Source organism: Macaca fascicularis, chromosome 20, assembly GCF_037993035.2.
Source record: "Macaca fascicularis isolate 582-1 chromosome 20, T2T-MFA8v1.1".
NCBI classification, from domain to species: domain Eukaryota; kingdom Metazoa; phylum Chordata; class Mammalia; order Primates; family Cercopithecidae; genus Macaca; species Macaca fascicularis.
Genome location: NC_088394.1, coordinates 11,175,278 through 11,200,082, shown reverse-complemented (window position 1 = coordinate 11,200,082; position 24,805 = coordinate 11,175,278). Strand labels below are relative to the sequence as shown.

General features: G+C 40.5%; 1 protein-coding gene and 1 non-coding gene across 32 annotated transcripts in view; both read right to left on the bottom strand.

Annotated features, from left to right (window-relative positions):
- Positions 1-5,241: 5,241 nt before the first annotated feature.
- On the bottom strand, positions 5,242-5,348 carry LOC123570758 (U6 spliceosomal RNA). The gene has a single exon (XR_006695003.2). It is a non-coding gene; the product is annotated as a U6 spliceosomal RNA (small nuclear RNA).
- A 6,064-nt stretch (positions 5,349-11,412) lies between these two features.
- The window catches only part of ATF7IP2 (activating transcription factor 7 interacting protein 2), an 89,338-nt gene continuing 75,945 nt past the window's right edge, over positions 11,413-24,805 (bottom strand). For 11 of the 31 annotated variants that reach the window (XM_065537282.2, XM_065537280.2, XM_074027732.1 and 8 more), the window contains 5 exons: positions 20,791-20,864; positions 19,428-19,483; positions 18,972-19,038; positions 14,072-14,157; positions 11,413-13,223 (listed from right to left, as the gene is read on the bottom strand). In XM_065537282.2, the coding sequence (XP_065393354.1) occupies positions 12,810-13,223; positions 14,072-14,157; positions 18,972-19,038; positions 19,428-19,483; positions 20,791-20,864 (697 nt within the window). In that variant the 3' untranslated portion in view covers positions 11,413-12,809. Of the gene's footprint in view, positions 13,224-14,071; positions 14,158-18,971; positions 19,039-19,427; positions 19,484-20,790; positions 24,553-24,805 lie in introns of those variants that run through there. The other 20 variants (XR_012429222.1, XR_012429225.1, XR_012429226.1 and 17 more) reach the window with 12 other exon arrangements.

The following is a 24,805-nucleotide window of genomic DNA, read 5'->3' as shown; positions in this document are numbered from 1 at the left end:
TCATGGTCTTCTTGGTTCTGGTGGGGTTTTGGCCAGTTTCTGTAGCGCATGCTGTTTTATCAGCCAGGTCTTTGTGACCTGTATCTTGTGCTGACCTATCTCATCCTGTGACTAAGAATGCCTTAATCTCCTGGGAATGCAGCCTAGTAGGTCTCAGTCTCATTTTACCCAGCCCCTGTTCAAGATGGAGTTGCTCTGTTTCAAACATCTCTGACACAGACACAGAATATCCTCAGATTTAAAATTTTGCCTCGCTTTATTGACAATAAAAAACCAATGATGGGGAGGGCATACTCCATTCTCTGTTGAAAGTGTGGAGTGGTGAAACCTTGAGAGCAATCTGTCAGGATTCTACACAGATAAGTGCTCTGAAAAGCCTGGAAGAAAATATACCCAACTGGTAAGAGTAGTTACCTCCTCAACAGAAGTGTTCCCGCACCAAACGGAGGGTCGGGCTGCTTATTCTTGTGGCCCAATAACAAGATGCAGATGAACTGGGAAAGGAGGGAATTTTTATTTGGGTAACTGGTTACAGGGAGAAGGCCTGGAAAATATCACCAGACTAACTCAAAATTAGAAAGTTTTCCAGAGTTTATATACCTTCTAAGCTATATGTCTACATGTAAGTGTGCATTTATCTAAAGATATAAGTGATTAACTTTTTTTTCTTTTTTTGAGACAGAGTCTTGTTCTGTTGTCCAGGCTGGAGTATGGTAGCACTATCTTGGCTCACTGCAACCTCTGCCTCCTAGGTTCAAGTGATTCTCCTTGCCTCAGCCACCCAAGTAGCTGGGATTACAGGTACGTGCCACCACGCCCAGCTAATTTTTGTATTTTTAGTAGAGACAGGGTTTCACCATGTTGGTCAGGCTGGTCTTGAACTCCTGACCTCAGGTGATGCACACACCTCAGCCTCCCAAAGTGCTGGGATTACAGGCTGGAGCCACCGCACTGGGTTAACTTCTTTTAGTCTGTAACTAAGATCTCAATCCTGAAGACCTTCCTCTGTAAATTTACTTAATCTAAATGGCTCCAGGTACTGGGGTGATTACCCTTATCTTGTCTCCTGCTAAATCATGGAGGTTTGGGGAGTTTCTTAGTCTTGATAGGACAAGAGTACCACCATCTTAACAAGACTCCACCACCTTAAAGTATCAAGTTTCCATTTCTCAGAACTGCCCATTGCCACCTGACCAAACCGCAAAAGTCAGCCCCACCTATATCTTCAACAGAGCATAACAACCCTAACCAAGCATATCAAAGTCCCCAGCAGTCTCCAACCAGCCAGCACTCCCCTAACCCTTCCCCAGTAGGACCACACCCAGAGCACACTTCCCCCACTGGGCCCTTTTTAAACTCCTCAGGCTATAAGAGAAGTTTGCCCCTGATCCTGCTAGCCAGAAGCCCTTCTCAGGTTTACTCTCAATAAACCTGTCTCAAGTGTTTGAGCCACTCCTCTTGTTTCGTTTTCCTTCTCGTCTCTCCCTCTGCTCTAATAGGACCCCCAGTAAACTTCTTTTTGAAGGCCTGGGGAGTTTTTTCAGACCTCCCAATAAAACTTGTTTAATCCTAAACAGGTCCCATTAAGAATTCCTTCGTTATTTTGTCATGCTTTATAAGGCCCAGGAAAGGCCTAGGCAAAACTCTTGTTGGGCTTTTGTTACATTCTAGCCTTTCAGTGCTGAAACAGTTGTTATGGAGGCCTGTGTTAGTGAGACCTGGCCTGCCATGGAAAGACTGAGTTGGGAGTGAGTGGTGCTAAAATGAGACTTTTGATTTTTTTTAAGTGCTGTATTTATAATTTTCTATTGGGAATATGATCACATATTGTGATTTTTTTAAAAGAGGCTGCCGGGCGCAGTGGCTCACGCCTGTAATCCTAGCACTTTGGGAGGCTGAGGTGGGCGGATCACAAGCCAGGAGATTGAGACTATCCTGGCTAATTCGGTGAAACCCCGTCTCTAATAAAAATGCAAAAAAATTAGCTGGGCGTGGTGGCAGGCACCCATAGTCCCAGCTACTCAGGAGGCTGAGGCAGGAGAATGGTGTGAACCTGGGAGGCGGAGCTCGCAGTGAGCCGAGGTCCACTGCACTCTAGTCTGGGTGACAGACTGAGACTCCATCTCAAAAAAAAAAAAAAAAAGAAAGAAAAGAGGCCAAGCACACCTGTCATCCCAGAAAATTAGGAGTCCAAGGCAGGTGGATTGCTTGAGCTCAGGAGTTCAAGATCAGCCTGGCCAACATGATGAAACCCCATCTCTACAAAAAATACAAAAATTAGCCGGGCATGGTGGCACACATCTGTAATTTCAGCTACTTGGGGGGTGAAAGTCTTGCTTGAACCTGGGAGGTCAAAGCTACAGTGAGCCAAGATTGTACCACTGCACTCCAGCTGGGGCAACAGAGTGAAACACCCTGTCTCAAAAACCAAATAAAATATATTTATATTTTAATATATGTATCTTTATATTTTATATATATAATATTTAACATATATCAATAGGAGATGGCAAATCACTTAGAAGTAGTCATGGAGGTAAATATATATATCACTTATTTATTTTTATATATATAATAAAAATAAAAAATATATACATTATATATAATATATAAAAATACACCAGGCGCGGTGACTCATGCCTGTAATCCCAGCACTTTGGGAGGCCAAGGCGGTGGATCACAAGGTCAGGAGATTGAGACCATCCTGGCTAACACGGTGAAACCCTGTCTCCACTAAAAATATAAAAAATTAGCCGGGCGTGGTGGTGGGCCCCTGCAGTCCCAGCTACTCGGGAGGCTGAGGCAGGAGGATGGTGTGAACCTGGGAAGCGGAGCTTGCAGTGAACCGAGATCGTGCCACTGCACTCCAGCCTGGGAGACAGCAAGACTCTGTCTCAAAAAAAAAAAAAACAGACTCAACTTATATAATATATATGTATTATCTATAATACATATTATATAAAAACCCAATATATATATTTATAATATATAATATTAATATATAAATATATAATATATAATTTAATGATATATAGCTTTTATGTAATTATATATTATATATCTTTTTTATAAATAAAATAAAAGATATATATTATGTAATATATATCTTTTATTTTTATTATATATAAAATAAATAAGATATATAATAAAGTGCTATATAAAATGAATGATAATTATATAATATATATCTTTTATTTTTATTATACATAAAAATAAATATAAAAATAAGTGATATATATATTTATTTCCATGACTACTTCTGAGTGACTTGCTGTCTCCTGTTGACCTTCTTGTCTCAGTAAATTAGCAGTTAGGAAACAAGGTCTTTTTCATTCTCCCCCTCCCCTAGCCTTTTTGCCTTGTCCTGGGTATTTCACGTTATCTCATTGTTGGGATTTTGCTGTGACTTGGTCTTGAAGTCTCTCTCAGGCGAGGATGTATAAACTCTAGCCCTGTCCTGATGGGGCTTCAGGGGAAGTGGGCGTTTGGACAGTGCCTTTCATGGGATTCTTCTTTCTCTGGTAGACAACCTGAAGCCTGTGTCCAACTGGTTACCAGGTGTCCCTCTCCCAGGAGACTTATTTGTACTGGCAGGCACCCTTTTGCTCGTGTCTGACCTGTGTCCAGTTTGTTCTTACCAACACAGCCACTCTCTGGGAGGAGAGCCCTGACCAGGAGGAGAGTCAGGCTCAAGTGTGTGGGTCAGGTGACACAGAGGCAGCAGTGCAACAAAACACAGGAAATCACAGCAGTGCTTTCTTACTCACAGATCCAAGGAGAAGAGTGGTGACCACAGGGTTGATGGGATGTTCAGAGGCAGCAGGGAGCTCATCCAGTGGATGGGGAGCAAGAGAGAGAAGGATCTGCAGGACTAAAGCCTTTACTCAGGTCCAGAGCATCACCGCAGCAGGTTTCCTGTGGGGAGTTCCCACTGGTGGCTTTAAAACAAGCTTGTCCAACTCACGGTCCACGGGCTGCATGTGGCCTAGGATGGCTTTGAATGTGGCCCAACACAAATTCATAAACTTTCTTAAGACACTATGAGATTTTTTTTGCATTTTTTTGTGTCTTTTTTTTTTTTAGCTTATCAGCTTTCATTAGCATTAGTGTATTTTATGTGTGGCCCAAGATGACTCCTCTTCTCATGTGGCCCAGAGAAGCCAAAAGGTTGAACAGCCCTGGTTTAAAGCAAGTAGGCACGGGTTGGGCTGTGACTGAAAGGTGGTCACTGCGGCATACCTGCACAGCACTTGCAGGCTGTGAGGTTTACTGGAGTGAGTCAGGAAGATTGTATCTAGCTATCCCGTGGGGAGGTGGTCACCGGGATAGGGCAGACATCTTCATGGATGACACTGAGGAACTGGGAGGAGGTGGAGAACTGCAAATTGGAATTAAGCCCTGCTTCTGGTACAGGAAAGTGTAACTTGTATTCAAAATGGAACCATACAAATGCAAATTAAAACCACAATGAGATTCCACCTTATTTCTGCAAGAATGGCCATAATTAGAGTCAAAAAACAATATATATTGGCATGGATGTGGTGAAAAGGGAACATGTTTACACTGCTGATGGCAATGTAAATTAGAACAAATACTTTGTAAAATAGTATGCCTCAAAGAACTAAAAGTAGACCTACCATTTGATCCAGCAATCCCACTACTAGGTATCTACACAAAGGAAAAAAAGTCATTTGAAAAAGACACATGCATTCATGTTTATAGCAGCACAATTTGCAATTGCAAAGATATGAAACCGACCTACATGCCCATTGACCAAGGAGTAAATAAAGAAAATGTGGTATATATACACCATGGAATACTCAGTCATAAAAAGGAACAAAACAATGTCTTTTGCAGCAACTTGGATGGATCTGGAGGCCATTACTCTAAGTGAAGTAGCAGGAATGGAAAACTAAATACCGTACATTCTCACTGTTTTTTTGTTTTGTTTTGTTTTGTTTTGAGATAGAGTCTCACTCTGTCACCTGGGCTGGAGTGCAGTGGGGCAATCTCACTGCAACCTCTGCCTCCCGGCTTCAAGCAATTCTCCTGCCTCAGTCTGCCAAGTAGCTGGGATTACAGGTGTGCGCCATCAGGCTAGGCTGATTTTTATATTTTTAGTAGAGACAGGGTTTCACCATGTTGTTTAAGCTGGTCTTGAAACCCTGACCTCAAGCAATCCACCCACCTTGGCCTCCCAAACTGCTGGGATTTCAGGCATGAGCCACCATACCCAGCCAAAAAAATATGGAATGCTTCACGAATTTGAGTATCATTCTTGCACAGGCGCCATGCTAATCTTCTCTGTATCATTCCAGTTTTAGTATATATGCTACCAAAGCAAGCACTGTTTTTACTTTTAAGTGGAAGCTAAGTTATGAGGATGCAAAAACATATGGAGTGATATAATGAACTTTGGGGACTTGAGGTGGGCTGAGATTGGGAGTTGGGTGAGAGATAAAAGACTACATACTGGGTCTAGTGTATACTGCTTGGATGACAGGTATAATAAAATCTCAGAATTCACCAGTAAAGAATTCATCCATGTAACCAAAAACTACCCATACCCCAAAAACTATTGAACTAAAAAAAGCAAACAGAACCATAAAACTGTAAGAATTTACCACACTGATTTATTCCTTACAATGGCACTGTATGTATCTATCAGGATTCTTAGTCTTACTTTTTTTTAATTTTTATTTTTTGAGACAGAGTTTTGCTCTTGTCACCCAGGCTGAAGTGCAGTGGCATGATCTCAGCTCATGCAACCTCTGCCTCCCAGGTTCAAGCACTTCTCCTGCCTCAGCCTCCTGAGTATCTGGGATTACAGTTGTGCGTCACCACACCCGGCTAATTTGTTTTTTTTTTTTTTTTCCAGTACAGAGGGGGTTTTGCCATGTTGGCCAGGTGGGTCTCAAACTTCTGACCTTAGGTGATCTGCCTGCCCCAGCTTCCCAAAGTGCTGGGATTACAGGCATGAGCCACCACACCTGGCCTAGTCTCACCTCTTAATAGAAGAAGAACCGATTAATTATGGAAAAAGAAATGGAGAAAAAGAGGGAGAAGGAAGGAGGAAAGAAGGGGGAAAGAGAAAAGAGAAGGGCAGAGAAGGAAAGGAAACTGTTACAAAATGTAGGCGGCCAGTACTGTGTACATTTTGCACATAGAGAAAAAGAAGGCTGAGAGACATAAAACATGTTGCCTAAATCAGTTAAGTGTTGGAACTGACTTTCAGACCCAAGGGTGTATTTATGAAGTCCATATTCTAGCACACACCAGTGAATGAGATATGCTGCTTTCCAGGATAGGTTGGGAAGCTACTGCCCTCCTCAACTCCTCAGAGCAAGGTTGCTCTTCCTGTGTTCTGGGAGTCCCCATCATCTCAGGGAGGGAGCCATTGAGGCTATAGAAAGTTATAAATAATTTTTTGGTACCACAAAAGAAATAGCACTCGAACATACATTTAATTTTCTCAGCAAGGCAATTTTACTTCTATAGAAGGGTGTGACTCACGATGGAGCAATGAATGGCAAGAGCACACCTGAACAAGGGAGGGGAAGGGTTTTTTATTCATGATGTAGGTAGCCCCTACTGCCGTGTCCCCTATTGGCTAGGGTTGGACCACACAGTCTAAGCTAATTCTGAATGGCTGTTTTAAAGAGAGGAGGGGTATGAACTGGAGTGGTGGGGTGAATAGTTTGGCAGGAAGGGCGGTTACAGAACAGGAGACTCAGGATGACTCAGGACAGAGCAGGTGACCAGGGGTGACTCAGGACAGAGCAGGTGACCAGGGGAACAGATATGAACTACTGATTAGAACTGGTGGAAAAGGTTGTTTATTGAAACTAGGGGCAAGGAGAACGAGGAAGTTAAACTTTAAAATGGAGAACAAAGAACTGAACATACTGACATAATGATTCTTTGAAGAGAAATTTAGAATTCATTATATTCAACAACTCCATCCTCTTGAGTTTTACAGTTCTTTCTCTTCAAACTTCCCTAACATGTCTTGTCTTAGTTGTTCTGCTTGATTCTCTAAAAGAAGAAGCTTCTCTGAATAAGGTCGAGGAGAGTTAAGGGAGGTTTTAGTAAGTGCTATCTCTATGAGTCTCTGCACCAGCCCACGGATGCATGGTACGACACAACACCCAACAAGAATGAGTACACCTATTACAGCTGCAAGAGGAGTAAGAATTGAGGCTATGATTTCTTTCCATTTAGTGAACCACCTTTCTAGCCACCCTGAGAAAGTGTTATTTACTTCTGAGTTTTTGGCTAATTCATTGGACAGAAAGGTTAGACTTTACAATGCCTTGGTTATACTTCCATCAGGGGTGGTATTGTTTGGGATGAAGGTACGATACTGAGTTTTAATCATGATGCAATTCCTACTCTTTCTGCTAATATCATGGCTAAGGTTATTCTATTTTCCCCAGCCATCTGGCTAGTAGCCCCTAATTGCTCAGCTATTCCTTTAACAGCATCTCTAGTGTAGTTAATAAACCGCTGTTGGTTGTAATAAGTGTAATTTATCCAATCTACATTCTTATTGTCACCCACCAAAATATTGACTCAAATCCTGCAGATATTTGATCTTGGGCTTTAAATTTATCTAGTGTTCCTCATGGGACTCTAGTTGCATCTAAATAAACATGAGGGTTGAAAGACTCTTAAAGGGCTTCCCTTGTTTTACGATGTTGTATTTTCCCTCTCTCTTGTTGATGAAATGCCAAGGTGAAAGGGATAGCCAGTTGGACTAGAGCACAAGTGCTGCTCCAGTTACTTGGCAGAGTGTCCAGTAAAGGCCCACCACAATACTGCCACACATCTGCTCGGGGATGAACAAGGGCTGACTGGTAAGCTCCTGAAAAGTCTTAAGCTCAGTGCATCCTTTCAGGTCTCCAAGGAATGCTAAGTTCCCTCCTTGTCATGAGAGACACGAAATGAACTTAGTGTCAGGAGATGGAGGTTGGATGGCCCTCGTGGGCTGACCCACAGGGTGTCAAACTTTGGGATATAGCAGAGAGACAGCTTGGCATGACTTGTTACCCCAGGCGGTGGGATCCTGGAAAAGAGCTACTGTCCAGCCCATGCCTGGTCGACTGGAGGACCATCCTAGTGGAAAGGGGACAATCTGGACCCCTGGCCTGCCGTGAGCACAGGCGTAATAATTGCTTTGTTTAGCGTGTGAACAGAATATTGGATCCATTCCAACCAGGCATTTGCATCTCAATATCCTGTCTCTATTGCTAAAGTTTATTTTAAATCATTTACTTTTCCAACGTCTACTTTGGTCCTATCACTGCGTATATAACGAGAGAAGGTTTGGTTAGTGGAGAACTTAGGGGAGGGAGAAGGCGGTGCAGGAGGTGAGGAGGCAATGAAGCACATTTCTAAGGATTTTATGGGATCCTTCTCTGAGATTTCTGTTCCTATAGCATAGAAACAGCTTAATGAAGGGGAAGACCTCTGGGGAGAAGAGATGGTAACCTGTACTGGATTACACTGGTTCAGCTGACAATGGGGAGGGTTAACTCCTTTAGTAAAACAAATATATGGTTTCAAGAAGCTGCAAGTACTAGTTGGGGCGGTCCATCCTTGCTCTTTAGTATTTTGTAGAGCATTGGACCAACTTCGTCAGAAAAGTTCTGCTCTAGGAGGACAAGATTCCCAGTTTATACTGGAATCTTCATCAAACTCTTCCCAAACTAACTTATCCCAGTTAACAGACTTCTAGTCTGAGGAGAGCTAGGAAGGATAAAAATACTTTTCTGAGGTGGTGAGTTGCCTCTGGTTTGGCAAATCTCCACAGGGTATCACAAGGCAAGCGTCAAAAGTAATAGTTTGGGGTGAACTTGACCTAGTTACATTAATAACGAGAGGACTAGCAATAGAAGGGGAAAAGAAAGAGATGCAATATAAGAAGATCAAACCCGTTTTAGCTGTAGCTTGGTTGGAATTGGCCCTGGAATAGCTATCCATGATTTTGGAGGGGGTGTTGCTCTTTTGACCCAGGTGTGATGAGTCACTTATTCGAACTGTGATCTCGGTGGTTAGAAGCACTAGGTAGAGTCCTTCACAAGCCAGTTTGAGTTTTCCTTCCATCCAACATTCGACGAGGTTGTGGTGAAGGGTGCAACTCGTGGGTGGAGCAATGGTGAGAGCCCACCTGAACAAGGGAGGAGAAAGGGGTTTTTATTCTGACACAGGTAGCCCCTACTGCTGTGTCATTCCCTTATTGGCTAGGGTTGGACGACACAGTGTAAGCTAATTCCGAGTGGCTGTTTTAAAGACAGCAGGGATACGAGCTGGAGTGGTGGGGTGAGTAGTTTGGCAGGAAGGGCGGTTACAGAACAGGTGACTCAGGATGACTCAGGTCAGAGCAGGTGACCAGGGTGACTCAGGACAGAACAGGAGAACAGAGCTGAACTACTGATTAGAACTGGTGGAAAAGGTTGTTTACTGAAACTAGGGGTGAGGAGAATGAGGAAGTTAAGCTTTAAAATGGAGAACAAAGAACTGAATATACTGACATACTGATTGTTTGAAGAGAAATTTAGAACTCATGGTATTCAACAAGACATCTCTCTCATGGAGTTAGATTTGTTCCTATGCATGAGAGCTGGTAGAGAAGTCCACACAAACTGTTCCTTTTGTGTCTATTGTGAAGCCTGGAGTCACCATCAGTCAGCCAGGCAGGCTGTTGGGGAGGAAGGATGGATGTGGTTGGGACCAAGTACAAACTGGAACCTGTGTCACCAATCCCACCTTGACGCCATGGGAATAATGGGCTGTAGGAAAAACATACAGCAGCACCCATACGTGTCCTGTACTTGGATAGGCTAGAGATGGCTTTGATGGCAGCTGCAGGAGCTGCAGGTCCATCAACTCGCAGATCAGCAACAGCGCACATCAGCTGCCTCATTCTGATGTCCTGCACTGCCCTTTGGAACCTAAGACATGTGATGCCATTTCACTTCTGCTCTTCAAATCTCAGCATAATGTCTTGTGATCAATGCTAACCTTGAACCAGCCAGGGAAAGAAATTCTGGGTAGGTAGTTCTAGCTTAGCTACAGGACACAGTGCAGAACCACCACACTTACCTTGTATATACCTCTCACTGAAGATTAGAAATACCAGAGATTTGCTTTTCCAATTCACCTTGCAACTTGAACGTATGCCCTAGGATAAGCCAATCAGATGCTGGGATTTCAATCTGGAGCCACAAGGCAGCAGAGTGTGAATTCTAACCGTTCCTTCAGTGTAGTTCCCAGACAGCAGAGCATGGTGTACACAGCATGAATCAGAACCATGTAGCTGGTTTTGAATCCCGACTGTAGTTATTCCCTGGGCCTGTGTGACCTTGCACCAGTCTCCTAAGCTCTCTAGGCCTGTCTCTCCATCTTTAAAATGGGCATAAAATGTCCAACATATCATTATGTAGAATGTGAATTGCATAAACTGTATGAGGTTTGAAACTTGGTTGGGTTGTTGCAAAGTATTTTTTTCCTTGAGTCTCTAGGATTCCTGGTAATTCCTTGGGCCACTCCATAGCCTTTTCTCAATGTATTCAATTTTCAGTCATTACTCAGTTTGATTCTGTTAACTAATGAAGGTATAAAGGTTTCCCACTGGAAGTATAGAAAGCATTTCATAGGGTGGGGTCAGGGTGTGGGTTCTCTGTACTGTGTGACTGTGTTATTGGCAGGACTTTTTCGTCCTTAGGCTGGCTAGCTCCTTCCTGGTGTCACTGATGTGTTAACAGTTGAGGATTTGCCTATAATCCAAGCACTTTAGGAGGCTGAGGCGGAAGGATCCCTTGAGCTCAAGACCAGGCTGGGCAATGTAGTGAGACCTCAGCAATACTAAATTCAAACAAATTAGCCGTGCATGGTGGTGCACACCTGTAGTCTCAGCTACTTGAAAGGCTAAGGTGGGAGGATCACTTGAGCTCAAGAAGTCGAGGCTGCAGGGACGCTGATGGTGGTGCCACTGCACTCCGGCCTGGGTAACAGAGATCCTATCTCAAAAACAAATGAACAAACAGTTGATCTTGCCCCTGCCTCTCCAAAAGGCAAAACAGTAATGCTTTCTGAGGTACCACCTCTAAGATGTTTGCTGTCAGCCTTTCTCTCTCCTCCTTTGATCATAAAGGCTCATTTGCTAGAGACTTGAGCATCGATCATCTTTCCAGATGGCCCAGTAGTTGCAGATGTAGGTTCACTTGGTGATGGGTACCAAAATCTTGTTTATGGGCTGCGTCTTTGGGCTTCACAGTGAGTGAATGTGTAGTCCATGACAATCCCAGGGTGAAATCTTCACCCAGGGTGGCTCTGAGCAGGAAATGGGAACCCACAGGGCAGTTCCTCTCATGAATCAGTAATTTTCTTAAAAATAAAGACATAGAAGACTGCAGAAAATAACAGCTTTATTACTGCAGATGTGAGAGCATTTACAAAATGCCAAGGAAAACCGTTCCCTGTTTTGAGCCTCTGGAGCCTGAACTTTCACCATGTACCAGGAAAGAATGCCCCTCTTTCGAACTTTCAAACAGTTGGGATTTTTTATCATCCCAGTTATTTTCTCAAGTTTGCCTCCATTGGGTCCTGTTCAGAGTTTCTTGGGCTGCTTGTACTAGTCACAGCTCCACTTCTTCTCAGGAAGAGGTGGGCACAAGACACATCTGAGCCCCTTAGTATTGGGATGGCAGCCAGGAAATGATCAAAGGGTAGCATTTAGGAAATCAGCAAACTAAAGCCTCACATCTAAGATGGACAAATCCATTCTCAACTCAAACGGCAGGTTGGGTAATGCTTTCATGAGAGATACTATTATGTTTTTGTGTACACAGCACACATTTTATTAGTCTACGAACAGATTCAGGAAAGACCTCCAGGCTTTTTCCCCAAATGATTGACATAGTGCAAAACAAAACAAAAAAGAGGAGGGGCACAAATGAATAGCTCACTTAGAAGCTGAATAGAATGGGAAGCCATTTCTTTTCATAAAATCTTTTAGTTTTTGGCCAGGTGTGGTGGCTCATGCCTGTAATCCCAGCACTTCGGGAGGCTGAGGTGGGTGGATCCCCTGAGGTCAGGAGTTTGAGACCAGCCTGACCAACAAGGTGAAACCTCATCTCCACTAAAAATAAATTAGCTGGGCGTGGTGGCAAGCTACTGTAGTCCCAGCTACTCAGGAGGCTGATACCGGAGAATTGCTTGAACCTGGGAGATGGAGGTTGCAGTGAGCTGATATTGTGCCACTGTACTCCACCCTGGGCAATGGAACAAGATTCCATCTCAAAAAAAAAAAATTAATTTTTATATTAATTTGTATTATGCAGTCCAACATGTCATCTTTTCATAAAATCTTGGTAGAGGTGCACTCCAGGGATGATCTGGCCCTCAGTCAAGGGCTGACTTTTCCTGTAGCTATGCTGACCATAGCAGGTCACTAAAAGCTGATTGTTAATGGAGGAAACAGTGGCTGCTTGTATCCTAGGTCTTCTGATAGAAGCAGCAGTTTCACAGTCACCAAAGGTATTGTTCACAACACACCTCAGCAACACGCGACCAAGATAGCATATGTTTTAGAACTTATCCATTGGAAGGACATATTTAATACAAACCAGAAATTCATCAAATTACTGGCCACTTAAAACATATAGAAGAGGACTGTCCCAATAGAAAGGGCTCACAATCTGAGCTGGCCTTTTACAACGGCAAATAGTATTACAGTAACATTGTAAACAAACAAACAAATATGAAAAAAAAAGTAGTATAATATGTAATTATTAAAGACCTCTCTTTTAGGTAAGATTTTCAGAAAACCCAGGGACAGATTTTATGTCACAGAATGGTCCATATCGTCCAAAAATATCTTTTGACTGGACAGTAAAATAGTATCTGTTGGAAGCTAAAAACTGAGATAAAGTACAGGCCATGGGGAGTGGTAAAGCTTTAATTTCTCCAATCTTCTTCCAAATCAATTTATTATTAGAGTTCTCATGACACAGGAAGAGGTGGTAGCTTTCTACAGGAGCGCACTTGGGATTGATTTTGGTTATATTCCAAGTCAGGGCAATGCCATTTGGTCTGAAAACCCGTTTCACTTTGAGCTCAGGCTTCTGGGGAGGAAGTGTGTCTCGGGTTTTGTCTACTAATTCAGGTAGTGGTGCTGGTGGTTCTGGGAGAGGTGGCAGGTGCTCAAAGGACTCAGGAACCTAAAAACACAATTGTAAGAAAGTATAGCTTTTAAAGTGGTCAATTGCAGTTGTAGAAATATATACTTCCCATTCTTCAATCCATTTATCAAAATAATAAAAGGGTATTTCAATAATATGTGAGGCTGGATCCAGTCCTTTAAGCATAATCCTCTTTTGGATTTAAGATTTCTACACCCTGGAATGTCAATAATCCAGAATGGGTTAGGTTCTAGACATGTGGGATAAATATTCCATCTCATTTCCAAATTGCGTTCGCAAACACTGTACTAATTTACATGAAAAGTGTCAGCGTGGCTGGGTGCGTTGCCTCACCTGAGGTCAGGAGTTTGAGACCAGCCTGGCCAACATCGCGAAACCCGGTCTCTACTAAAAATACAAAAATTAGCTGGGTGTGGTGGTGCACGCCTGTAATCCCAGCTACTTGGGAGGCTGAGGCAGGGGACTCACTTGAACCCAGGAGGTAGATGTTGCAGTGAGCCATGATCACGCCACTGCACTATAGCCTGGGCGACAGGGCAAGATTCGGTATAGTCTGGGCAAGATGTGGTGTCAAAAAAAAAAAAAGTGTCAGTGTATGAGAACACCCTTTTCCTCCCATCCTCATCAACAATGGCTATTGCTTCTTTTCCAATTTGTTCAATTTAAAAAAAGTATTTGTTTTAACTTCTGTAGCTTCTGTAAAACTCAACTGAATGATTTTAACTGTATAAATAAGTAGATTAACAACAGCATATTAAATTGTTTTCTAAGCTGAAATGTGACCCAAATGTTTCTTCAAGAGTAAGATAGGTACTTCCCATTCAATTTGGAATAAATATCCCTTACAGAGCACTCTGAATCAGTACCTGGGCTGCATTTTGTGCCAATGGGGTTGTTTCTTTTGAGTTTGTAACAGCTTTCGAATGTGACTCCAGGGGGGATACTGGACTTTCTGTGAACAACACAAGGTTTAAGAAGTAAATTTTATCTGCAAGAATCAATTCCATAGCCTTTAAGATATAGTTTACATCTTTGGTGATAATTAAATGTGAATTAAAATTATAAAACTGAATTATGAAGATACACTTTTAGTTAAAGTTCAAGATACAGAGGTACCAAAAATAGAAAATTTTTAGGGTGACAAAAATTCCGCTTAAGGTAAACACTTTAGACACTGTGTAGCTGGGAACCAGATATGTTTACACATGAGACACAGACCTCTGATCAACGATCTTAGAGGCAAATTTTCTCGTTAGGCCAACAAAGATGTTCAAACACAGAGCCATTTATAATCTATACCCAAGTTTTAGGAATTCAAACTAAAAATCATGTGGGTTGGGATTAAAAAAATCTCAACTAATGAGGTCTGTGCTCATCTGGAAGGAATTACATATAAAATGTGGAGCGGGGGAAAAGAAGAGGGGGAGGAGGAGAAACGAAAAGGAAAATAGATGGTGAGAATAAGAAAGGAGGCGAATAGGAAAAATGTGGGTGGGTGGGAGGGAAAGAAGGTACAAGTAGGTAAAAGAATGGATTGAAAACAACTGGGGAGGCTGGGCATAGAGGCTCATGCCTATCATCCCAGCACTTTAGGACACAGATGTCTTGAGGTCAGAAGTTCCAAATCAGCCTGGGCAACATGGTGAAATCTCATCTCTATTGAAAATACAAAATTAGCCGGGCATGGTGGTGCATGCCTGTAGTCCCAGCTACTCGGGAGGCTGACACAGAAGAATTGCTTAAACCTGGGAGGCAGAGGTTGAAGTGAGCTGAGATCAAGCCACTGCATTCTAGCCTGGGTGACAGAGGACAGAGCGAGACTGTCTCAAAAAAAAAAAAAAAAAAGTATTTCCAGTTCTAAATCACTGAGACTGTCTTCCACAATGGTGGAACTAATTTACATTCCCACCAACAGTGTAAACGCATTCCTATTTCTCCATATCCTCACCAGCATCTGTTGTTTTTTGACTTTAATAATCGCCATTCTGACAGGCATGAGATGGTATTTCACTGTGGTTTTGATCTGCATTTCTCTGACGATCAGTGATGTTGAGCTTTTTTTCATGTTTGTTGGCCAAATGTATGTCTTCTTTTGAGAAATGTCTGTTCGTGTCCTTTGCCCACTCTTTTTTTTTTTTGAGATGGAGTCTCACTCTGTCGCCCAGGCTGGAGTGCAGTGGCCGGATCTCAGCTCACTGCAAGCTCCGCCTCCCGGGTTTATGCCATTCTCCTGCCTCAGCCTCCCGAGTAGCTGGGACTACAGGCACCCGCAACCTCGCCAGGCTAGTTTTTTGTATTTTTTTTAGTAAAGACAGGGTTTCACCATGTTAGCCAGGATGGTCTCGATCTCCTGACCTCGTGATCCGCCTGTCTCGGCCTCCCAAAGTGCTGGGATTACAGGCTTGAGCCACCGCGCCCGGCCCTTTGCCCACTTTTTAATGGGGTTACTTTTCTTGTAAATTTGCTTAAGTTCCTTGTAGATTCTGGGTATTAGACCTTTGTCAGATAGACAGATTGCAAAAATTTTCTCCCATTCTATAGGTTGTCTGTCTGCTGATGACAGTTTCTTCTGCGGTACAGAGGCTCTTTAATTAGATCCCATTTGTCAATATTTGCTTTTGTTGCAATTGCTTTTGACGATTTCATCATAAAATTGTCATTTGGCCTAGCAGTCTCATTACTGGGTATATACCCAAAGGAATATTAATCATTCTACTATAAAGATACATGCATGTATATGTTAATTGCAGCACTATTCACAATAGCAAAGACATGGAATCAACCCAAAAGCCCATCCATGATAGCCTAGATAAAGAAAATGTGGTACATATACACATGGAATACTATGCAGCCATAAAAAGAAATGAGATCCTGGCCGGGCGCGGTGGCTCAAGCCTGTAATCCCAGCACTTTGGGAGGCCGAAACGGGTGGATCACGAGGTCAGGAGATCGAGACCATCCTGGCGAACACCGTGAAACCCCGTCTCTACTAAAAAATACAAAAAAACTAGCCGGGCGAGGTGGCGGGCGCCTGTAGTCCCAGCTACTCGGGAGGCTGAGGCAGGAGAAGGGCGTAAACCTGGGAGGTGGAGCTTGCAGTGAGCTGAGATCCGGCCACTGCACTCCAGCCCGGGCTACAGAGCGAGACTCCGTCTCAAAAAAAAAAAAAAAAAAGAAATGAGATCCTATTCTTTGCAGGGACATGGATGGAGCTAGAAGCCATTATCCTCAGCAAAGTAATCCAGGAACAGAAAACTAAACACCACATGTTCTCACTTGTAAGTGGAAGCTAAACAATGAGAACACATGGACATAGGGAGGGGAATAACACGCACTGGGCCTGTTGGGGGAGGGTGGGGGGTGGAGAGAACATCAGGAAAAATAGTTAATGCATGCCAGGCTTAACACATAGGTGATGGGTTGATAGGTGCAGCAAACTACCATGGCACACATTTACCTATGTAACAAATCTGCACGTCCTGTACATGTACACCAGAACATAAAGTTAAAACACACACACACACACACACACACACACACACACACACACACACACACACACAAAACTGGGGAAAGTAAATACAGGGATGGTTAAGAAAAGGGGGTTTATACTGGAAAGTATGAAAGCTGGGTAGCTAAAAATCCCAGAATTAAGCAGTAAAAACCATTTTAGATCCTTTATATCCTATGATATAACTACTACATTTTATGAATCCTCCAAATGATATTTACTTGTATTTTTCTTTTGACAAAGATGAACAAGATTCTGTACTGTTGTTTCAGAGTTAGTCCCTTATTTACTGGTATTTTTACAAAAACCTTCCTAGAAGAATTGATGAGTTTATTATTTTAGAGAGTCTGTTCAGCTCTTTTGTACTAGCTTTAAGAGACAGATTTGTAAAATTATAATCTGTAGGTTAAGAACTAATACAAATAACCTTTAAATTTTTAGCCAACAGCTGAATATTTAAAATATCCTAGCAAATATAATTTCTTGTAAACAATATTCCTTCTTTCAAGGCAGTAAGTCAAGAGGCCCTTAGCAAATTAAAACAGACTGCAATAGAAGCTCAACTTTATGATAATAAGAGACAAGACAGGACTTTCATTCCAACCCAATTAATGTTTATTTCCTTTTTAAAGTACATCTCTTGTAATCACAGTTGAGACTTGTATTGTTCTCCAGTCTAACAATGCTTTTCAATGGAGTGTTTGGACCACTTATATTTATTATCAGTGTGGTCAGGTTTAAATTGGTTCTTTTGCCTTTTGTTCTCTATTAGTCTTGTTTGTTCTTTCTCTGCTGTTTTTTTCTCTTATTTTTTATTTTTTTCTGGCTTCTTAGATTGGGTATTTTAAAAATTTCGTTTATCTCCACTACTGGTTTTTTAGCTTTACTTCTATGTAAAAGAAAAAACTGTTGCTCTAGACATTACCATATATATCTCTAGCTTCAAACAACATGACACCACTCCACTTAAGAGCCTTATAACAGCATACTTTCAATCCTGTGACTATCTTTTGCACTACTGTTTTCATCTACTGACTTCTATATACATTCTATAATAGTTTTATTCCTTTGTGTAGATCTGCTTTCTATCTGGTATCTTTTACTATCACTTGAAGAACTTCCTTTACTTCTGATAGCAAAGGTCTGCTGGCAATGCATTTTGTTGATCTGACAAATTTTAATTTTGATTTATTCTTATTTTTGTAGAGATGGGGTTTCGTTATGTTGCCTAGGCTGGTCTCAAACTCCTGGCCTCAAGCCATCCTCCTGACCTGACCTCCCAAAGTTGCTTTCATTTTTGAAAGATATTTTCTAGATAAAGGATTACAGGTTGAGTTATTTTCCTCCAGCCTTTTAATGAAGTCATTCAATTGTCTTTTGGCTTGCGTTGTTCTAGCCTAGAAACCTGTGAATTCTCTGTTCTTTCACCCACATTGTATCTTCACTTTTCTCCTTATCACTGGATTTCAGGAACTTGACTATGATATGTCTTGGTATGACTTCTTTTGCGTTTATCCTGGAGTTTATTAAACATCTTGGATATGTGGGTTTATACTTCTCATTAAATTTGAATGAGACCTTGTAAGTGATCCCCAGCCCCATGATTGTATTTCACTTCTTTTTCCTTAAATCTGTGAAAGACACTGTTGTCACTCTCCCTCTACATTTTCATGTTATACCCCAGTTTCTGTCTCTCCGTGCGTCCTCTCAGTAGCTATTGTTGTGGTTAGGGAAAAAAGTATGTACCACAGGAAGAAAAGAAATTTGTAAAAGTCCCCAACATGCCAGATGTCTTTCAGTGGGTTTATGAATAAACAAATTATGATGCATCCACACCACGGGCTACTCTTGCCAATAAAGAGGACCCCACTACTGATACACAACAATGTGGATGACCCTCAGAATTATGCTGAGTGGAAGAAGTCAATCTCAGAAGAACACATATTGTATTACCTAATTTATATAAATTTGTGAAATAACAGTTATAGTACAGAACAGATTCGTGTTTGCCAGGGATTGGGGCAGAAACAAGGTGTGAGTATAAAGGGGTAGCATGAAGAAGCCTTGTGGCTACAGGTTCTGTACTTTGACTGTGATGGCAGTTACATGAATCTGCACATGTGCTAAAACTGCATAGAGATATAAACATCTGCACACTAACATATTAAAACAAACTTCATAAGTAAACCCAGTGCATTGTGAGTTGTTACCCTTCCCTCCTTTTTACAAAAGAAAGATCTAAAAAATCATTTTACCTGTATTGCAGTTGGATAGGCCTTCTTTTGTCAAATCAATTATAAAATCAAGTTTCTTCTGTACAGCCTAAAAAAATTGTAAATAATAAAGCTTTGCCTCAATAGCTGAAAATGTTTTTAAAAACTTCAACATTTGGTAATTTTAAATGGTAATTTTAAATTACCATTCAGAAAAATTTGGTAATTTTAAGTGGTAATTTCAAACCATCCTGTGGTTTAACTCTACTATTAAAAAGTTCTTGTAAAATACTATATGGTTTCTGAGAATAAGACTAAGGAGAACGTAAATGAATTTGGTAAATGAGTATCGTTATGAATTATGCTTATCATTAGCTGTCTGCTTTTCAATGTGTAAGCTGGACTAAAACTAAATCATCCAACATGTAGCAAACACTAAAGTTCCTAGAACTAACATGTTTAAATGAACAATATTCAGAGTTAGTATTTCTTACTTACCGTAACTTCAGCATTAGGAGAACTGCTAGAATTTCCTGATGTAGTTTTTCTGGTATCTGAAAGAAATGAGACATTTGACAAATTGATTACACAATATTTATGGGCTTTGTGAAATATGAATGCTAAAACAAAATAATGGGGATGCTAATTAGCTGTTAATTATATAGTGATAAAAAGTAACTCAATTGACTTTACCTATTTCAAAGACTGAATGAATTTTTTTAAAAAAATGTAACTTTGGGTCAAGCCATTTTTTCTTTCTGTAACTTTGCAACTATATTAGTAACTCTTTTTTTGAAAATCCTTCTACCTAGAAATTTGCATGAGAAAATACAGTTGGAAATGCACGCACTTTTAATTCACAGTATCTTTAGACTACAACTGCCTGACATGGCTGAGAAGCGCCCTTCCTGGAACCAGTAGGAAGCCTAAGATAAATGATTAACATCCTTTGTAATTCTCTGATTCACAATCTTAACAGCCCAAACTGTGGGGACAAGTAAGTAGCTATAAGTGGAGGCAAAGCTTTAAAATTATGATGCAAATACTCTAACATAGTAGAAAATGAAATGAAAATGGGGAATTTTGGATAAGAAATTATGAGCCAAACAAGATGGCTATTTTTGACAGAGAGAAAATTTTTTTTTTTGAGAAATGTTATCATTGGAAATGTAAGGTTAATTTTTTTTTTGAGACAGAGTCTTGCTCTGTTGCCCAGGCTGGAGAGCAGTAGCATGATCTCAGCTCACTGCAGTCTCTGCCTCCCAGGTTCAAGCAATTCTCCTGCCTCAGCCTCCCGAGTAACTGGGATTACAGGTACATGCCACCACGCCTGGCTAATTTTTGTATTTTTAATACAGATGGGGTTTCACTTTGTTGGCCAGGCTGGTCTTGAACTCCTCACCTAAGGTGATCTGTCTGCCTCGGCCTCCCAAAATGCTGGGATTACAGGCATGAGCCACCACACCCAGACTGACAAGAAAAACTTTAAATCTTAAGTTGACTATAAGATAACTTAATAAATAAAAAATAAAAACACAAAAAACAAACCATCACTACCATCAACAAAAGGCCAGGGCAAACGATTAAAAATAAGTAGTTTTACAACTTATAAAGTCATTAAACATATAAAAGAAACAAAAAGGCCATAAACTGATAAAACAGAAGGTTAAAATGAAATCTCAATTACATTAAGGAATCATTCATTTAGGTAATATTAACCATGATATAAGTTAGAACATTTGAGAGTACATTTAAATTTTTCATTTTATTAAAAGATATTATTCAATTTTTCACTTTTAAGCAAACATTGATTTAAGGCCTTCTAACTTGATAGATCATATTCTAATCAGCTATAAGATACCTGTTGGATTTGATGTAATTGGAGTTGTCAAATTAGGCCTTTCCACAGAAATCAACATAACATCATCATTGTTACTAAAATGATAAAAAGAAATTAAAAACAAAAACTAAACATGCATTATCAGGCTTAAACATGCAATTAGTGGTTAGGAGTCCTCTAACTTAACATTTCATAATGTTTTAATTGAACAATCGTGGGGGCAAATAGAAATGATAAAACCAAATACCCAAAAAAACTCCATTTATTACCAATTCAGTTATATGACCAAAGGTTCATCAAAATCCAGTAATTAGATCCCTACCACGTTTTATGGGTCCTTCACAATGACTCAAAATACATATAAATATACAATGGACATAAATGTATAAAACATGCAAATTCATTTGAGCATATATACTTGCTTCTATAAAAATGAAACATCATTTAATAATGGAAATCTATTAAGACCCATAAAGACACCTGGACTCCTAAAGGTAGAAAACTATAACAAAGAAAATTATTTTAAAAAGAACTGCTCCTGTATCTCTCCAGTAGCAATATTGACCACAAATTTAATTGAGGCAATGATGATAAGTGATGCTGATTATGGTTATAGAATATTTCAAGCCATTTTGACCCTGTTCTTTTATGAGTGACTTTTTTGTTTTTTTTGAGATGGAGTTTTGCTGTTGTCCCCCAGACTGAAGCGCAATGGCGCAATCTTGGGCTCACTGAAACCTCTGCCTCCTGGGTTCAAGTGACTCTCCTGCCTCAGCCTCTTGAGTAGCTGGGATTATAGGCATGTGCCACCACGCCTGGCTTTTATATTTTTAGTAGAGACAGGGTTTCACCATGTTGGTCAGGCTGCTCTTGAACTCCTGACCTCAGGTGATCCGCCCACCTTGGCCTCTCAGAGTGGTGGGATTACAGGCGTGAGCCACCGTGCCCAGTCCAATTATACCATTTTCTTGCAGACATCTTATATTTTTACTGTTTGTACTTAGGTGTATGATCCATTTTGAGTTAATTTTTGTTTATGGTATGAAGTAAGAGCTGAGGTTCACTTTTCCCTCTATTTCAGCAACATTTGTTGAAAAGAACATATTTTCCTGTTAAACTACGTTGGTACCTTTGTCGTAAACCAATGAACTGCATGTGTACTCTCTAGTGTGCCCATTGGTCAACATGCCTATCTCTATGCCAACAACACTGTCTTAATACTACAGCTTTATAGTTAAGTCTTGAACAAAGATAGTGTAGTCTTCTAACTTTATTCTTTCCCAACATTGTTTTCATCTTCTAGGTCTCTGCATTTTCAATGTATATAAAATTTTTTATTTTAAGAGACAAACTCTTGCTCTGTATCCCAGGCTGGAGTGCAGTGGTGCAAATGTATCTTGCTGAAGCCTAGACCTCCTGGGCTCAAAGAATCCTCTCACCTCGGCCTCCTAAGTAGCTGGGAAGATAGCATGTGTCACCAGGCCTGGCTAACTTTAAACAAAAAAAATTTTTTTTAATGTTTTTTATGTTGGCCAGGCTGGTTTTGAACTCCTGACCTCAAGTGATCCTCCTGCCCTGGCCTCCCAAGGTTCTGTGATTATAGGTGTAAGCCATCACACCTGGCCTTAAGTTTTTAACTAGTTTGTTACTTTCTACAAAAATGGCTGAGGCATTGATAGATATACAATTTGGGGTGAAGTAACATCTTAATGAATTCATGAAAGTTGCATATATATCTCACCACTTATTCAGGTCTCCTTTAATTTCTTCAGTAATACTTTGTAGTTTTAGGTTAGGTAGTTTTGGTTTATTCCTAAATATATTATGATCTCTGAAGTTATTGTAAATGGTATCCATTTTAAATTTCAAATTCCAATTGTTTCTTGCTTGTATGTGTGTATATATATAATTTCTAAACTATATATTGTACATATATAGGATATAGTGTTTCCATATAGAGTGTGTGTGTGTATACACTATTTTAGAAACAAAAATATTTTCTATTTGCCTACATATTTACAATGTCTGTCAGTCTATATTACTTTGTACAGATCCAAATTTCTATTTAATACTATTTTCCTTTTGCCTGAAAAATCTCCAAATTTTCTTGTAGTGTAGGTCTGTTGATGTATTCTTCTCACCTTTTTTTGGCTTAAAAAAATCTGTTTTCCCCCTACACTTTGGAAACATATTTTCACTGCATATAGAATTCTGAATGGACCTTTTTTTTTTTTTTTTTTTTTTTTAACCTGTCAATACTTTAGAAGTATCTATGATCTCAATTTTAGAGATGTCTTCTAGTTTGCACAGCTTACAGCATGAAGTCTGGTGCCATTCTACTTTTTGTTCCTTTTTTTTTTTTTGAGATGGTGTTTCGCTCTTGTTGCCCAGGCCGGAGTGCAGTGGCACGATCTCGGCTCACCACAACCTCTGACTCCTGGATTCAAACTGATTCTCCTGCCTCAGCCTCCTGAATAGCTGGGATTACAGGCATGTGCCACAATGCCAGGCTAATTTTGTATTTTTAGCAGAGATGTAGTTTCTCCATGTTGGTCAGACTTTCTGTTCCTTTCTATGTGATGTGTCTTTTGTGAGGCCACTTTTAAAAATTTTCCCTTCCTCATTGACTTTCAGCAATCTGATGATGTGGTTTTGTATGCTTTTATGTTTCTTCTGCTTGAATTTAAGTTTTTTTTCATTTATGGATTGAGAGTTTGCATCAAGTATGGAAAATTTTCAGACATTGTATCTTCAAACATTTGCTCAGCCCCTGCCTTAGTGATACTCCAATAATATGTGTATTAGACTCCTTGATACTGTTCCATAGGTCTCTGATGCTCTGTTCATTGTTTTTTCGGTCTTTTTCCTCTCCATGCTTTAGGCTGAACATTTTCTATACCTATTTCACTGATATATTGGCAATAGCTCTTCTATGTCATCTGCTAAGTCCAAATTATTTCTAGGTAGATCACTTCATTCTTCTCCTTGTTAATGGGTCATTTTTTTTTTTTTTTTTTTACTATGTTGCATGCCTGGGAATTTCTCATTAGATGTCAGACACTGTAAAATTTATGCTGTTGGGTAATGGATGTTGTTCCATTCCTTCAAAAGAGTGTTAGACTTTGTTCTGGCATGCAATTAAATTACTTAGGATTACCCTGATTCCTTTGAAGCTTGATTTTGGCTTTTCTGTGCATAGATTCTTTGCAATCTCTGGGACTAATTGAGCCCCACTAAAGCAATCCCCATCTGTGGACCCTACCTGTTACTTCTGATTACAAATTTTCTTCATTTTAGCCAAGGGGAAAGCAAAATGTTCCCAATCCTCCTAGCCAGAGGGAAAAGAAGATGTATGACTTCTAGGAATCAATCACTTGGCCTTCTTTCCAATAGTTCTTTCCCCAGTCTTTCGTAGTTTCATCTTTTGCATGCAGATCTGTATTCAGCCAATATTTCAAGGACCCTTTGCAGATCTTCAGAGCTCTATCTAAATTTTTTTCTCTTCACTGTTCCACCTCATAACTTCTAGCCAACTCAGACTCTCCAATCTCTGACCTAAACTCAGCAAGACCACAAGGCTCTGTTTGGAATCCCTCCTCCATCCCTGCTGCTCTTGACCTGGAAAATGCGTCCAGGCAGTAAGCTGGGACAATGGTAGAGTTCATTTCATTCGTTTTACCAGTCATGATCCTGAACTCCTGGTTGAACAGTATCTGAAAACAATTTTTTTTTTAGCCCGATTCGCCTTGTTTACAGCAAAATGTCAGTTCCTGTAGCTGTTGACTGCACGGGGAGAGGCAAGAATCATGTTCATTTTTCAGTTCATGCTCAACAGTTTTCCATGCAGATTTAAAAAAACACAAATTCAACAACTTTTTAAATAACACATTTCTCAGTGGGACTCATTTGCCATTATTTCTAACTAAGAAACACAAATATTTAAATCTAAATTTTATTAAGAATATTTGATTTGGGCCAGGCACGGTGGCTCAGCCTGTAATCCCAGCACTTTGGGAGGTGGAGGTGGGAGGATCAC